Genomic DNA, 15,475 nt, shown 5'->3' with positions numbered 1-15,475 from the left:
TTTTTCATATTCAGAATTCGTAACTACGGTACTTACTGTAAGGTTTTTCAGCAGTGCTCTCCCGAATCTTATTCATCAGTTTATTTAAAAAGAATGTATTTTATTGTATTCAACTAGAAGTATACACTATCACAATCAATCTCTTACTTCATTTTTACTAAAATATTTCAAATGAATGTTTTACACACATTATCAAAAAAATCTGTACTATTACTTTCCCTCCCCAAAAAAGCCAGAGTGGTTCAATAATAGGTAAAAACGCGTGCTAAGGTCTAAAGAATTTTGCTATATACACAACAGCAGGTGCTAACTTTTCCAGTTCTTTGTAAATCATATACAGAAAATATAGCAGGGCTGTAAGATCACAGGTTTAACAGAAATCAAACTTTAAACTGATTTCTAAAGCAGCACAAATAGACTTTCCCCACATTATGAAAAATATACAATTTTATCACTTTACAGTCATGCACTTTGAAAAAGATCAGTAGTACTCTTCCCCCACAGTTTCTAAAAAGATAAAAGGTCACTTTAACACTGATTTCTTTTAATATTTGGATAAAAATGTGCCATTTGCAAACAAGGTTGTGCTCAGCAGTCTTAGTCAAGGTGCAAAGAGCTAACTGAAGCTGGTCACACCGCAGCATTTCAGAAACTTTATGGAAATGCCGTTCACTTCAGTCACTCCCAACAAAAGTCAAGGATGTGATTTTTACTTCCCTTAAGCAAGCAAAGTCCAGTTGTAAACAGTGGATGCTTTCTTTGCCAGAGGATTGCAGAACCCAGGGCTTCTATCTTGAGGAAATCAACTTGGACTGTTGCCCCAAATATATCAATTTAATGGCCACTATTTAGAGGGATGCTCCCCTCCAACTTAATGTACAAAGCTCCTCAGGTAGTTCTCACTGAAGACTTAGCGCATAGGTAAGTGAATTTAAATACGCATATAAAACATCTTTGTTTAGACAACTGAAAATTCAGCACCCAAGTCATCCTGTAAAGTCATTGAGTGTCATTTTACCCCAGGAAGACACTTCATAGCTCAAAAGGGAGCTAAGCATGAAGAGCAGCAAGCCTAAAAAAAAACCCCAAAATAACACCCCAATGTACAGCACTGTTCTGCAAAATCAAGGATGTGCATCTTACATTGAAAATTCATGCTGCCAAATAGAATTTTAAAGGGTTTCCCCTAAGAGTGTCGACTGTTCAGCTGAACTGCTGGCTACCCTGTACACTGGCTCTTCAGGATTTGCAGCACTAATGGACCTCAACTGCACCACGATTTCCTTTGTAGGTGAGGTCTGCAGGTGGAACAAAACAAGCTTTGCTTGAAGTCATTGAACAGCTTTTCAGCAAGATTTGATAGCAGGGAATATTTGAACAGGAATTATATAGCTGGTGAGACTAGTAATCTGATTAGTATAGCTCTTGTTGAGAGCACCAGCTAGTCTAATATAATCCCAAAATAGCAAGCACATCATCAATACAATTAGCTCTCTACAAGTGCTGGCAACATTTGCAGTGCTTTAGTTAAAATTCACTGATGTGAATCCAAATATGCTTAAATTCTCTGCTTAATCCAGCGATAAGATGCCACCAAAATTAAAATGGGCTTTCCAGCAGATAAAGTAACCCTCTGCTCAGCATTAGATGTTACGGAAGAATGATGCCTCTGCTTTACATCACCTTTTCTGGTACAAAAATCTCATGCATTGTACAGGAGGAAGACAAGTAATCAATGGTGACTAGAAACTGGAGGTCAAAACAAAAAGCAAAGAGGAGGAAATCTGGAGTCCTCTACAGATGCCGTTATTTTAAAGGAGACAGTCAGACTCTAAGCTGGATTTTTCCAGACACACTGGGTGTAAATATCATTAGAGACAGCTAGCTCAGCGTTTGCTAACTGAGCAGCACTAAGGAAAACTACTGGTGAGCATGTGAGTGAGAGTACGTGTGTACATTTTGGGGGTGGTTCTTGTGGTTGTTTTTTTTTTTTAAATAACCTACTCGACTGCTACATTTTCATTTCTGCAATGAAAAATGCAGTGGTGCCTAATCTTACTGGTTACTAGGTCTTTTGGTTGCATTCCTTCTCTGTTTGTTTTACTGGTTACAGACCTGGGCTGTGACACTCCAAATTCTTTCCCCAGGCAGCTAGATTATTGTACACCATGGGACCAATTACTTTTCATAAGTTGCAGCATGGGCTCCTTGGTATTATATCAATGCTCCAAGTTAACACAATACCACAAGTCAAGAACTCAACGGGTAAAACATTAAGAGGAAGAACCTGTCCAGCTAATGCAGCTGTATGTAGCTGTGGCTGATTCTTACGAAGAATAAAAGGAAAGTGATGGTGTTTAAGATCATTAAATCTTCAAACTAATCACTAAAATTGATGCAACTTTTGAAGAGGAGGCTTTGATCTTTTCACATACCTGTCTTTAAAATTGTTTTACACCAATTATGTTAATAAACAAGCCCTGCTTCCTTGGACTATTGGGAAAGACTATCTAATAAAATACAGGGACAGCTGCTGTGACAACTTGGAAAAGAAGGGGGGGGTCAAATTCTTACAACTATACAAGCAGCTACTCCACAATAGCAAAATATAAGTCCCATTGTTTTATATACAACCATTAGAAGACAGAAAAACCCACTTGTTTTGGTTCATTAACAAAAATAAAGCTTGAATGGCAGGAAGTAGTCTCACCCGACAGCCCGTGTTTATGGAGTTTTTATTCAGTTCTGCAAGGTTGTTGTTTAGTTGCCTTACACAGGAACCAGTACAGGTGAGGGATCCAGCAAGAACATTAAAAAAAAATACCCAAATCTTCCTTATGTGAAAGATGAGCTGCTCTCCAAAATCCCGTGAAAGCCATAAGCACTGTTAGGATGGCAGTTTCTGCTGAGTTATTTTGTAGTAAAAGCTTTACAGGAAAAGTGTTGCCATATTTGTAGGGAATACTGGTGTGTGGCTAAGTGACTTCATTCACATTATGACTGTAGAAATCTTGTGTCATTTGTTCATGAAAATATTTCATTAACAGCTGATAGTGAGTCTCAAGGCTTTCTGTACGCTTGTGTAATAAGCACCACCATACAATCTACAGAGTGGTACCAAAGTTTTTAGCTCACCACTCAGTATTGTATACAGCGCCTTGTGAAAAAACAGTTGCATGTCATTCTTCAAAATAAAGACCTCCAAAAAAAGTGTTAGCAGCTCAGGAGCTTGGCAGGCAGTAAGCCAAGAAATTCAAATTGCTCTTTCCTTGGAAGGTGCTGGCTGGAGCCACTAACCCAGCTATGAGTCACTGACAAGCGGGTGGACCGGAGCAATACAAACTGTGACTTCTCTGCGGGTTAAGGGTTCTTCTTGTTCCTCTTAGAAATTTTCTCAAATTAATTAATTCTACAAACAGACCATTACAACAAAGCAGGTTTGAACTACAATACAAATGATGCAAGTCTGGCATTATTGGATGGTTACCCACTGAACAGTAGTTCCAGAGCACCACAGCCTGGAAATCAGGCTTTTAGCTGCCATATTTACACTATTGTTACAAAAAGAGCCAAAAAAAAAAAAGAAAAAAGAAAACCCTGAAAAAAACCTCAACCCCAATTCCCAAAGAACAGGCAGCCAGAAACGCTAAGCTCTGCCTCTTTAGTCTTCACAGAATCAATCACTTCCAGCCTCCGGGACAGTCTTCCTACAAGGGACCCTTGAACTGGTTTCCTGAAAGATGTTGCCTGATGGAGGGTTTGGAGCTCGCAGCATCACCCAGCTTTCGCCAGACAACCTGTATGAAAAAATAAAGAGGTGGAGGAGAGAAAGACAGGAATTAGAAAACCCCCAAAGCCTCTGATGAGTTGCAGTATTTTCATAATTGCAGTCTGAAAGTGAAAAAGTTTCCTGGAGCTAGGCTGTAATTCTCAGCAGAGCCACTGGATGGCATCTGTGCACCAGTTTCCAAGGGAAAACACCATTGATGCATTTTTCTAATTAGTCTCTCCTGAAATTAGAACCATTTTTGCCTGGGGTAATAGTATAAAACAAATACACTAGGTTCAGAAGTTAAGTTCAATGGCAGGTCAACTGTGCCATGCTTACAGAAACAATGTTACCGGGAACAGAAAAGATAACGAAAAAGATAATGAGTAAAATTTTATATATATATATATATATATATATATATGAGACTTTCTAAAAACATACATTTTATTACTCTAGGGCAACTGGAGTAAGGGAGGCTATTTTTTAAAAAATAATAAACTGCAAAGGACTTCATAGCTGCCTTGTGTCTGCATAAAATGAATATTTAAAGAAAAAACAGCCAATGATACACAAACAAGTCCATTTGGGAGGATGAAGTTACGGTGTTTTTAACTTTCCGCTGCATGGCTACAAGGGAATGTGGCATTAAGCAGACAAAATATCCTAAAAATCAGGCCCTCGTTTACTATGGTCCTGGCTGTGCTCATAGGGATCCAGCAAGCAAAGCGAAGTGCCTCAGCCCTTGCCAAGGATGCTTGCAGCGATTTAGCTCTGCTTGATATGTTCTTTACACCCTCTTTTTAGGGTTGAGGTGTTTTTCAGAATTTAAACAGTAGGTTAGGCTCCCCTCTGCTGCTGTGAGGCACTAAATGATGCCACCTGGGCTGACCTCCAATGTGGACTTCTAAAGAGAAGGCTCCATACGCATCCTCCTCCCTGCTGAGGGCACTGCTGGTGCTGTCGAACAGCGCATCCCTGGCTGCAGGCCACGTGCAGCTTGAGCCATGTTCGAGCAGAAATCCCAAATGCTGTTCAAAGCCAAAGCGTGGCCAAGGTGCTGTGAAGCTGGAGGCAGTGCCACAGCAGCAGACGCTGCAGGGCAGATGTCTGGTATGAACGCTCACCGTACAGGATATGGCAAGCTCAGTTAACAGTGTGGTTGCCCAACATGTTGGCAGTGCTAAAAGCACCCCACACACCATGATGCTGTTCAATGGCTTCAAATATGAATATTCTCTCTCTGATGAGATCTTATGGTTTACGCTCAAACCCATTCAAGCCGTGGAGCTTTAAAGATAGCAACCAGTTGCTGCTCAGCCCAAACCGAGTCCCTAAGAACACAGTTGGAGCCAATTGCTAACAGGACTCTCCAAGCCAGGGAGAGCCCTTTGCACAGCTCTTGGTCAGCTAGACTAGCTACTCTGCACCCCTGAAGGCAAGCAGAGGGGGAAGTATCTGCTGAGCAAAGGCTGCTCCATGCAGTGAACGAGGCACTCGGGTTACTGCTACCCAAAGCAGTGGTCAGCAAAGCCTCTACTCTTCCCTTGTACCTGTGGATCTTGCAACAAATGGGGCTTGTACGCAGCAGACCCCTGCTCCTCTGTACTTCTAACAACAGACCATGAAAGAAACCCCTAGAGTTGCTGAAGGAGTTATTACATTGCACATTTCACGAACAATCGCCTTCTCCTTTTCACTCAGGTCTTCTTCATAGTTGTCTTGCATTTGTCTGTCCAAATTTTCATGGACCTCAAGGACCTACAAAAAACAATATTACAAAAGCATTATGCTCCTCAAATAATTAAGTGTCCCTAACAACTTCATTAACCAGTATTTAAATTGGCAGAGTTCACAAAGCCTTGAGAGTCAGAGCACTGCAAAGATGAGCATGACATCAAGTTGGGTGCCTCTATCTTCTCCCTTCCCTGGTGATGGCATGCCTCTGTCCCACCATCTGCATGGTGTAGCTGCCATCACAGTCCAGTCCTGGGGGACCATGTGGTCACTGGCAGCGAGTTGCCTGCGCCAACAAACACATCTCTTCCAGGAAGGCTGCTGGTGGGCCGACCTTCCGGGCAGCTCCCCCAAGGCAATTCCTCCATTCCCCTCTTTCACAGGAGCAGAGCTTCTTCCCTCCCTTCTACTCGTCCAAATCATGGGGCAACTGTGGTCAGCCCAGGCCAGCAGCTTTTAGGTCTAACAGTGTTTGAGTCATCAGGCAACGAGACAAACAGGTTTGTACCACTGAAAAACAGAGTATTACCCACTGTGCAGCTTAAGTGTGTGGTCTCCAATCAGCCATGAACTTTCAGATCTTAAACAGACACAACCAATTTCACTCAACTTTTGGCCGAAAATTGTTTTTAAGCCATTTAGTTTCTCAAGGGAACCCCTCGGAGGCCCACCATGACAGTAAGCAAGAGACGGGCTGTTAACAGAGCCCTGGGACTCAGAGATCCCAATTTGATTCCCGGCTCTTACCCACTCCCTCTTTGAGCTGGAGGCAGCCAGGCCGCGAAGGGGATGGGCATGGGGCTGGGAAAAAAACAGCGTTGCCTCCCAGGACCCTGCATGCGGACTGAAGGCGCCGTCCCCACCGAATGCCGAGTGCCATGCGGAATCTGGGTCACCCTCTCCTTGTGCCATAGGTATCCGCTGAAGATGGAGATAATTGCCTCAGCACCCTGAGCTTTACTTTAACCTCCGGCAGCACCGTTTCCACCCACAGCGCCTGTCCCATAAAGGTAAGGAATCCATGTCCCTTGGCTGGCACACCCGCACATCCCCTGCACGCACACCTGCACCCAGCACTGCATCACGGCTGCGGGGTAACGCTTACCGGTACAGCTGGTACAAACCCTGATGAACACAGGCCATACCCACAAAGTGCCGGTGCCAGGCCCGTCCGCTCCTCCACAAGCAGCTCGTTTTTCCTGTCTTTCCTCTCGTGCCTGGCTACAGGCAGTGAGACCAGGTACGTGCCTGCAGCACCCTGCCCGCAGGAGCCTCTGGAAGAGTGAGGCATCGCCCTTCCTTTCTCTCCTGCTCACAACTACGGGGCTTTTTCCACAATATTAACGGGAGGAAAGCACTGCAAAAACAGGACACATGGCTGCAGAAGCATAGGAACAGCCTGAAAGGAGTAGGGGGAAGAATGTGAGGCTTTGCTCTGTGGCTCAGAGAGCATCTCCAGCAGGCACTCCCGGATCTGCGAAGAATTAGGTTTCCTTGCAGAGACAGGTTAGGGCTCCAGCACTGACACCCCAGACCTGACATGTCCAGTGCTCATGTTCGTGGCCCCCCTGGATGCCACTCAGCCTGGTGGCCAGGCCACACCTACAGGTTTGTCTTGGGAAGACAAGTAAATCCACTGTGAAAGCAGCTTGGGACGCTGCAAAAAATAGTGGAAACATTCTGCCTGTGATTTATTTTCTTAGATTTCAAGTTGACAATGTTTGGAAATGGAAAAAAAATCTGATTTTTTTTACTTCTTTTAAATAGCATTTGGAGACATGTTCCCCAAGTGCTGATCCCCAGGCCATGCATGGCTGGTAAGACACAGCACGTCCATGTGGTCGCTGTGTCCCCCCATGTGCTGCCCAAACCCTGTACCTCTGCGGCTGGGAGCCAGCCCCATCCCCCCCCTCCCCGTCCCCCCTGGGACACCAGGCAGCCCTGCAGAGCACCTCCAGGGAGGCAGCGCCCGGCTGCAGCCAGGTGCTCCCTCGATGACAGAGATGAGGCTGCCTGGGGCTAAAGGCAGCCTTCGCTTCCTGCTGGAAACACACCGACGCACAGAGCACCCCCTCCAACGCATCCGCACACATTCCGATACCTCCTCCGGACGGGCATGTTGCACAAGTCGGGCATATCGCAGTGCAGGATGGTCTCGAGATTTTGCCGCTGCATCTGTGCTGACCTACATACCTCACCCAGGGTTTTGCCACTGATGAGCAAGGTGGTCAGCTCAGTGTGCAGGGTCAAAGCTCCTGGAATCACCCAACGCCATCAAACCCACGCGGTCTTATTCACCACAACACATCCACACACACAAAAAGCTGTACAGCGGGTGTATTTGTGCACATAAATACTCCTACACCTCCTAGGGAAGTACAGAGCCAGATGCAGTGCAAGGATGGGTTTCACCCTTTGCTGAAGTATACCGCACCGGCCACTCCATGAAATGGGATACCAGGGTACATTATTCCCCGGTCTGCCTCAGCACAGCAACCCTGCTGTACTCGAACTGCGTTCCGAACAAAAATAGGTCATTCTCCTAGGGCCCTTAACCTACTTCTAAAATGCACCAGCTAGTTTAACCAACATAGCTGGGACCAGTCTTTGCACAAATAAGAATTATCCACATCCTTTCTAAGAGGAAAGGAAGGGCAAGAGAGATGCAAAAAGCATGTACGTGCTGACAAAGACAGCATCTATTTTTTGCTAAAGGGGAGGGAATTAATTATTGATCGAGCTGGACTCGCACATTGAACCCGCCTGTCTGCAGTCAGTGTGCCTCCGACGCGTGGCTGCAAAGGCAGCAGCCTGCAGGATCACATCCCGGTGCAGAGCGCCAGGGATGCCTGGCTGGCAGCTGAGCACTGGCTACGTCCACAGGGCAAGTGTCAAGGACAACCATGGTTTACAGTAGTTAAAGATCACACCAGCTCCAGCCTCTGCTTCCACCGGCCATCAATCTTGCAGGCACAAAAGTCTCAGCGGACAAAAATAAACTGGTTTTCTATGACTTGCACTTAAACTAAAACCACATTCCCTAGTCCAGGAGGTGTGGAAGGGTGGCGCAGCCCAGTTCTTTCAGTGGAATGTCTTTTCATGGTGTAAACCAGGCAGAGCTGGAGCTGAAAGCTGATCAGATGGAAGTTATGGTTGTATTTCATTTCTGAATGACCATTTACCCTGGAAATCATCCTGGTCCCCAGGCCCGCCGCACATCTGGGTAGGCACTTTGTAAAGATGTGATGGCATCTTGGGCATGGGGAAAAAGCTATTTGGGAGGATAAAACTCAACGGCCTTTCCTGGAAAGGCATGCTGGAAAAAAATACACTCTGAAGAGTGAAATCACCTCCTGAAGAAAGACAGGAAGGCCTCTTAGTGCTGACCCAGCCCCAGCCATTCTCAGATCCTGCCAGGCACCGCCTCAGCTGTTTAGAAGGACCATGTTCCTCCGATTACACTGCTGGGGACTATGGACATGCCTTCACATAAATTGTCTATGGCTTAGCTGAAGTTCAAGGGCTGTGGATTCAGGGTGGATCTAAGAAGCTGGGGTATATCCTCCCGTGATTTCTGCCACATCCCAACCCAGGAGCCCACAGAAAACAGACAAGTGTACCCCAGGCTCGATGCGGCTCACCCCATCCCCTCCGTTTTGCTCTTCATCAAGTTGCACTGACAGCACTTGGCCCTTGGCAGATGCACCTGTGCTATGTGATCTCCCTGGGTAAAACGCGTGCCGGCGAGGGCAGCCTGCTCTGCTCAGGCAGGGGGCAATTCCCCGTGCAGGGGAGCGGGGCTGGACTGACCCGGTAACGCTGCTCTTCTGCCTGGGGATGCCATCTCCTGAAGACAACCTGCACCTCACTCTCGATGAGCACACTAGCTCATCTGGCTTTCTCCCTGCCAACACACAAACTGTGAGGAACACCTTGGGTATATTTAGTTCTTCGTGACTGCACTGACATCTGTGACCAAGGCAGTGTCACCTCAAAGTCACTCGGTCCATCACATCTATGTCCCTGCTGACTCACCGTACTGGCCCTGCATGACCATACAATGCATATTTAAAAAACAAACAAAAGAACCCCACCAAAGAGTCGGGATGACTGCAGTAAAGCTTTGGAAGAGGAGTTGAAAGTTGAGATAAGCATTTCTGTACCAGGTAGCACTCTGAGACTGAGGGATGCTTTCTGAAGGGTGCAAGCCTCACTGATTGCATTGATTTATAAGTCAACTGGATAAAGCACTGGGGAACATGGCATGCTGCTTCGGCAAGGTAACAGTCTGTATGCCCTGCTAGGACTTTCCCCTAGTTTCGGCAAGGCCAAATCCTGCCTTACCCATCCTCAGTGGGCGTGATTGATCACCTGCTCCATGGCTCCACACAGATGGGAGAGGTCCAGGCTGCTGCTGCAGGGGGAGCTGGGTTATAGGCTAAATGTCGTTCTTGTTCATATGTCTCCTCCTCACCTCCCCACGTCTTTAGCAGGTTTGCTCAATTGCTAAGAAAAGTGCTTTGATGTTCAGCAAGATGCTGAGCTGTAGCATATGTACCTTTTATTCTTGTTAGCAAAAACAGCTGTTAGCAGTGCCAACCTGTCATCTTGCTCCTTATTTAGTAGGTGCAAATAAACAAAAACTATTTCAGAAGCAAAAATCAAGAAAATCCCTAAACGTGCTCAAGTAAGAACAAACTTACGCTACATGGCATGCAACACTTCAGCCACATAGCTAGCGTTCAGCTGCCAGAAAAAGCCAAGGAAATAGCCTCGGGGACATTACATAGATGGGTGCAGAGGGAGGCAATCCAAAAGCCCTGCAGATTCGTGCAGGGTGCACAGCCCCCCTCAGTGACCTTTCTTTGGGCACAGAGCCGCATCCTTGCAGCCACACCGCTTCTGGACAGACTTGCATTCAAGCAGACCACAAGACAAATAAAGCCAAGTTCCAACTGTCCTTGCCTTTTCTCATGGTAAGGAGCTAGCCTGCTACAGCCAGAAGGACTTCTTTTTACACAACCAAGAAGGGCTTTTTCTAATAGCTGATGTGCTATAGCCAAAGCACAAAGCCCTGGTTGTAGGCTACTCTCTTCTCCTCCTCAAGGGAAAGTCATGAACAGTATCACAGGCGGTGAGGGTCTAAGCTAGTAGCTGCATCCAGATTCCCACATGCAGGGGCTGGCACTGGAAAAGCTGTCCAGTCCTGCTGAGTGCAAATAAGACCTACTCCATATGTTACAGCATGCCATGGCCAAAAAACGTTAGCTTCTATCCAGTTTAAGATCCATGGCTGGAGACCAACAGCCACAATTCCACTGTACCACAAGAAGGGAGGAGGAGAGAGTGAGACCATGACCAGTTTCCTCAGTCTTTTCAATTTCCAGCTGATCCTTGGAAATGGGCCACAGGATGGAAACATAATCACCTTCTCATTCCTCCCTGCCACACTGACCTACAGGAGAATTTCCTCTTTGCCCCAAATGTGAGAATATTTTTAACCCTAAGTGTGTGAGCAGGACATATCACATGAGATCATTTATGCCCCATGAATGTGACTGCTATGCCACCCACTTGCGAACCCCAGCCATGCCACTTTCTAGGGTTTTGAAGAGACAATTGTACCCCACCAGCCATATTATGAAATTGCAGAGGAGAATTTCCTCCAGCCCTTCCTAGTGATCAACAAAGCTCTGAAGTAGAGGATTAATAATAATAATAATATGTGCAAACAACCAGTAATCCAACCTTAACTCCTTCACATGCATCATTGTGCCAGACCTCCCAAACTTAATTTCCAGTTCCCAAGAATCTTCCTTATTAATTTTCCAATCCTTTCCATAAGCTTATCAAATGCATCTTAAAACCATTTACGTTTCTTGCCCTCACTAAAAAATGCAGTTCCGCAACCTCTAAAGCAACTAGGAACCTAATTTCCCCCCAGAATGTGTTCATAATCAATTTATAACAATTTGATCTTGTAACTTATCAACTCTGCTTAATATTGTCCCTCACCAAACGCAACGAAGAGCAGGAGCAGAAAGGTACAAACCCTGCAGTTTGGGAAGAAAAATCAAACAGCAATAGTCCGGACTGCATGAGGGCTTGGATGATTAAATGCAAGCAAAACTGGATTAGTACAAAGTGTCAGAAAAACAAAGGTATCACATCAGTATGCAACATTCGGCAAGGCATCAGATCCATATGCATATATATACAGGAGAAATGTCACCCACAAGCACAACACAGCATAGTACAGGATGGAGCACAACAACTTTCTGATAGCACAAATGCATTCACAACAAGCAAAGAAGAAACTTGTCTGGAAAACACAGGACAAATATATGTAGGCAAGTGAACCGCCACTTGTGTGGTCAGGGCTCCTTTGGGAGCTAGCAAAAACTGTACTAAAGATATTTTTTAATGCTTGATGGTGCTGGACACCCTTCCCTTAAGATCCAATGAGAGGTATACAATCTGGGTGTGTAAAGCCTCAAGTAAGCTGAAAAATCAGGATTTTCACCTTGAAGGACCTTTTATAATTTAAATTCAAATTTGATCCAAATCAAAGCAAACTTGTCTTTGCTTTCATAATTCCTCACACAACATAAATGCATAGAACTACTTGAGAAATGGTGACACTCAATATCCTCCTGGGATCTTGCAACTGCCCGGTGGAACCAACGTCCATGCCAGTTGCCTGACTGCTTCTCCTGACACTTGTTGGTTTTACCACCACCATCTGCAACATGTGTCCTGGAGCCAAAAGACCCTGGACAAGCACAAAAAAAGTAAGCTGAAAACACTAAAAACTAGAAAATTTGGGGAACTTGCAAATCAAAGCTAAGAATAACACCTGTCCCACTTATATAGCCATCAGATGTGGAAAGGTACAAAGCAAAGAGCTTTGTAAGCACCAGTTTCGAAGTCTAGGACAGTCTAAGCTAGTGCTGATGCCACTGCCAGACCTTTTTTCCAGCTATGACCATGGAGTTCTGAGCTCCAGAGTAACCATCCAGGAATCTTCCTTTGATTTGATGAAAGCTTTTAACCCTGTACAAAATTTTTCAGCTTCAACAAATCTAAATCTATAAATCAGTATATTCCAACCAGAGCCTAATTTAGTTAAGAGACTTTCCAGCCATTCCTAATGGCACCTTGGAAAGGATTTGTCCCTTAGATACTCAGAAGTAACTTGCTTAACTAGTTAAACATGTAACACCAGGGTATTACATTTTTCCTGCTAACAGATGGTCACTACAACTTGAGAACTGCTGTGAAATCACAGTGCAAGTTTTCTCGTTTACCTCAACTAGTAGTGTCCCATGGTTTTTACTGCCAACGGTCCTGACTTTAATCTCCACTCAGGATGCACATACCTACATGGGTATGATGCCATGGTTTGCTGTGTATTTACATAAAAGAAAGTCTTTCTCCTTTGAGGCTTGCTGCAGGATTTTCAATAACAAAATATATGTAAGAACTGCAGGATTTGTATCCCTTTTAAAAACCAGCATTTCGGTCACTTCTGTCACCCCAGAGACCCAGTTTACTGATGAACAGAAAGGGTAACCAACACCTTCAGCACCAGTAGCTTTTGTTGGAGGTTTCCCACCCAAAAAAATAGCCATGCATGATCTTGCTTAACTCCAAAACTATTTGAAGCAATGATTATTCATCATGATACAGGTGCTGGTTACCAATAATGTGCCTGAGTACTAATTTTCTATTTCTAGTTGTTGCATTTCCACAGGAAGAGCAAACGTCCAGCTCTGCCGCTTCGGTGTTTGTTGTACCACACCGCACTGTACTGCACCACACATCCTTACCTTCATAGCGTGCACAACCGCCTCTGGTTTCTGACCAACAGGGACATATCCTGCTGCAGGAGAGGATGCAAGATCAGATGTCATGCGAGCTGGTCCCTGTTGAAATAAGAAAAGATATGCTTTAATTCCCTTTGGGTGATTTAAACAAGGAGGAAGAAAATATCTGGAAAATTTGAGCACTAGCTTCTCTCAAATTCAATTCCCTTCAGCCACCTGCAAAGACAAAAGACACTGCTAGCCCCTTCTGAGAAGTCACTTGATTTAAGCCTACCATCACTCAGTCTAGATGTATTCCAGCAGGAGATCACCCTGGTTTAAAGCTAAATTGATTCAAGAAACATTTTTTGCTCACTTAGGATAACTTCGTGTAAGGACAAGATCAGACAGTTCTCATCCTTCTAGCCAGGCGGGAATGCAAACAAGATGATTTTCCAGCATAAAGCGGTCATTTCTAAGAAGCTGCATTCATGAAAGAAACAGTTGGCATAACTTCATTGCTTTTCTGGCAACGTTTTCACATAGACATCAAGTACCAATCTTCGGCTACAGAGAAAATTGTGAAGGCAACCTTAAAACAAGCAGATGTCCAAACCTAATGTTGGCCGGGTTTGTTTCCAAAATGCTGGCCAGTCCTCCTGCACGAAGGATCCCATTGGGAAAGATGCCGAAATTACATTTTACAAAAGATTTCTACTGTCCAAACAGCCTTGTAAGCACTTTTCATAGGGCTTTCCTTTTTTTAAAGGCATCCGACTTGTATTATGAGAGACACAATATCTTTATTCAGTGAGAAGCACCCTGCCTGTCCCTAATATTTTTGCATTGCTTTGTAGCAGTGGGAGAAATCAACAATGAAACCATTGACCAAACTCCTATTTAGTCTTCACATCCTTTAGGAAACACAAAGAATGATTAATCTGGGGGCCTCTGAAAGCAAATTAGGATGGCAGAGCGGCGTGTAGCACCATCACAGGAATGCTTTCACATACAACATACGAGGCACTCCATTCTCATCATTTCCACATTTAAAAACACAGCATGTTTTATGCTTCGTCTCATCGCTTTGCCTTCTAAGCCAAGGCCAACAAGCTAGTTGTGCCAGAAAGGAGGACCAACAGAGAAGCACTGCCACCTCTCATTTTTCCAAATGTTTTAAGTTGTGGAGGCCTTTTTACTAATAAAAGTGTTCATGTGCATACATTAAAGAAAAAGATGGGCCGATCCATTAGGCTACAGACAACAACAGCATGAGAGGCACGGACCCTTTCACGCCTAGGCCACTGATTTGTGCTTAACCCACGTCAGGACCAACAGCCATTTACTCATAATAGTGACCTGCATGATCTGAGTTACTGGTGATACAAAAACTTCCTTCTGAGAGGCAGATATCTCAGAAAAAGGAAAATTAGATTTAATAACTCCACAACAATTGTCTAAGGAGATTTAACAGATTGCCAAACTGCAGAGATCAAGAGATGCTCACAGGCTGGGCATGGTTCTGGACCTGCTGGCAGAGGGTTACAGCTTGCTGGAACTGTGGCCATCTGGGGACATGTCCTCAGCCATCCTGTCCATAATGTCACTGTGTTGGTTTTGCGTGGCAAGGTTTTGGTAGCGGGGGGGCTACAGGGGTGGCTTCTGTGAGAAGCTGCTAGAAGCTTCCCCTGTGTCTGACAGAGCCAATGCCAGCCGGCTCCAAGACGGACCCGCTGCTGGCCAAGGCCAAGCCCATCAGCGCCTCTGTGATAACATATTTAAGAAAGAGAAAAACAGTTAGAGAGCGCTTTTGCAGCCAGAGAGAGGAGTGAGAAGATGTAAGAAACTCTGCAGACACCAAGGTCAGTGCAGAAGGAGGGGGAGGAGGTGCTCCAGGCACCGGAGCAGAGATCCCCCTGCAGCCCGTGGTGAAGACCATGGTGAAGCAGGCTGTCCCCCTGCAGCCCATGGAGGAAGGATGAGGGGGTGTAGCGATTCCACCTGCAGCCCGTGGAGGACCCCACGCCGGAGCAGGTGGAGACACCTGAAGGAGGCTGTGGCCCGTGGGAAGCCCGCGCTGGAGCAAGCTCCTGGCAGGACCTGTGGATCCGTGGAGAGAGGAGCCCACGCCAGAGCAGGTTTGCTGACAGGACTTGTGACCCTG

At 45.4% G+C, this 15,475-nt stretch overlaps 1 protein-coding gene across 2 annotated transcripts in view; it reads right to left on the bottom strand.

Annotated features, from left to right (window-relative positions):
- Positions 1 to 79: 79 nt before the first annotated feature.
- The window catches only part of CCDC85C (coiled-coil domain containing 85C), a 117,818-nt gene continuing 102,422 nt past the window's right edge, over positions 80 to 15,475 (bottom strand). For both annotated transcript variants that reach the window (XM_075753588.1, XM_075753587.1), the window contains 3 exons: positions 13,336 to 13,431; positions 5,432 to 5,530; positions 80 to 3,797 (listed from right to left, as the gene is read on the bottom strand). In XM_075753588.1, coding sequence (XP_075609703.1) covers positions 3,708 to 3,797; positions 5,432 to 5,530; positions 13,336 to 13,431 — 285 coding nt within the window. In that variant the 3' untranslated portion in view covers positions 80 to 3,707. The remainder of the gene's footprint in view (positions 3,798 to 5,431; positions 5,531 to 13,335; positions 13,432 to 15,475) is intronic.

This window comes from Balearica regulorum, chromosome 5, assembly GCF_011004875.1.
Source record: "Balearica regulorum gibbericeps isolate bBalReg1 chromosome 5, bBalReg1.pri, whole genome shotgun sequence".
Taxonomy (NCBI): Eukaryota; Metazoa; Chordata; class Aves; order Gruiformes; family Gruidae; genus Balearica; species Balearica regulorum.
Note: the sequence above shows the minus strand (reverse complement) of the source record. Positions and strands in the feature narration are given on the sequence as shown.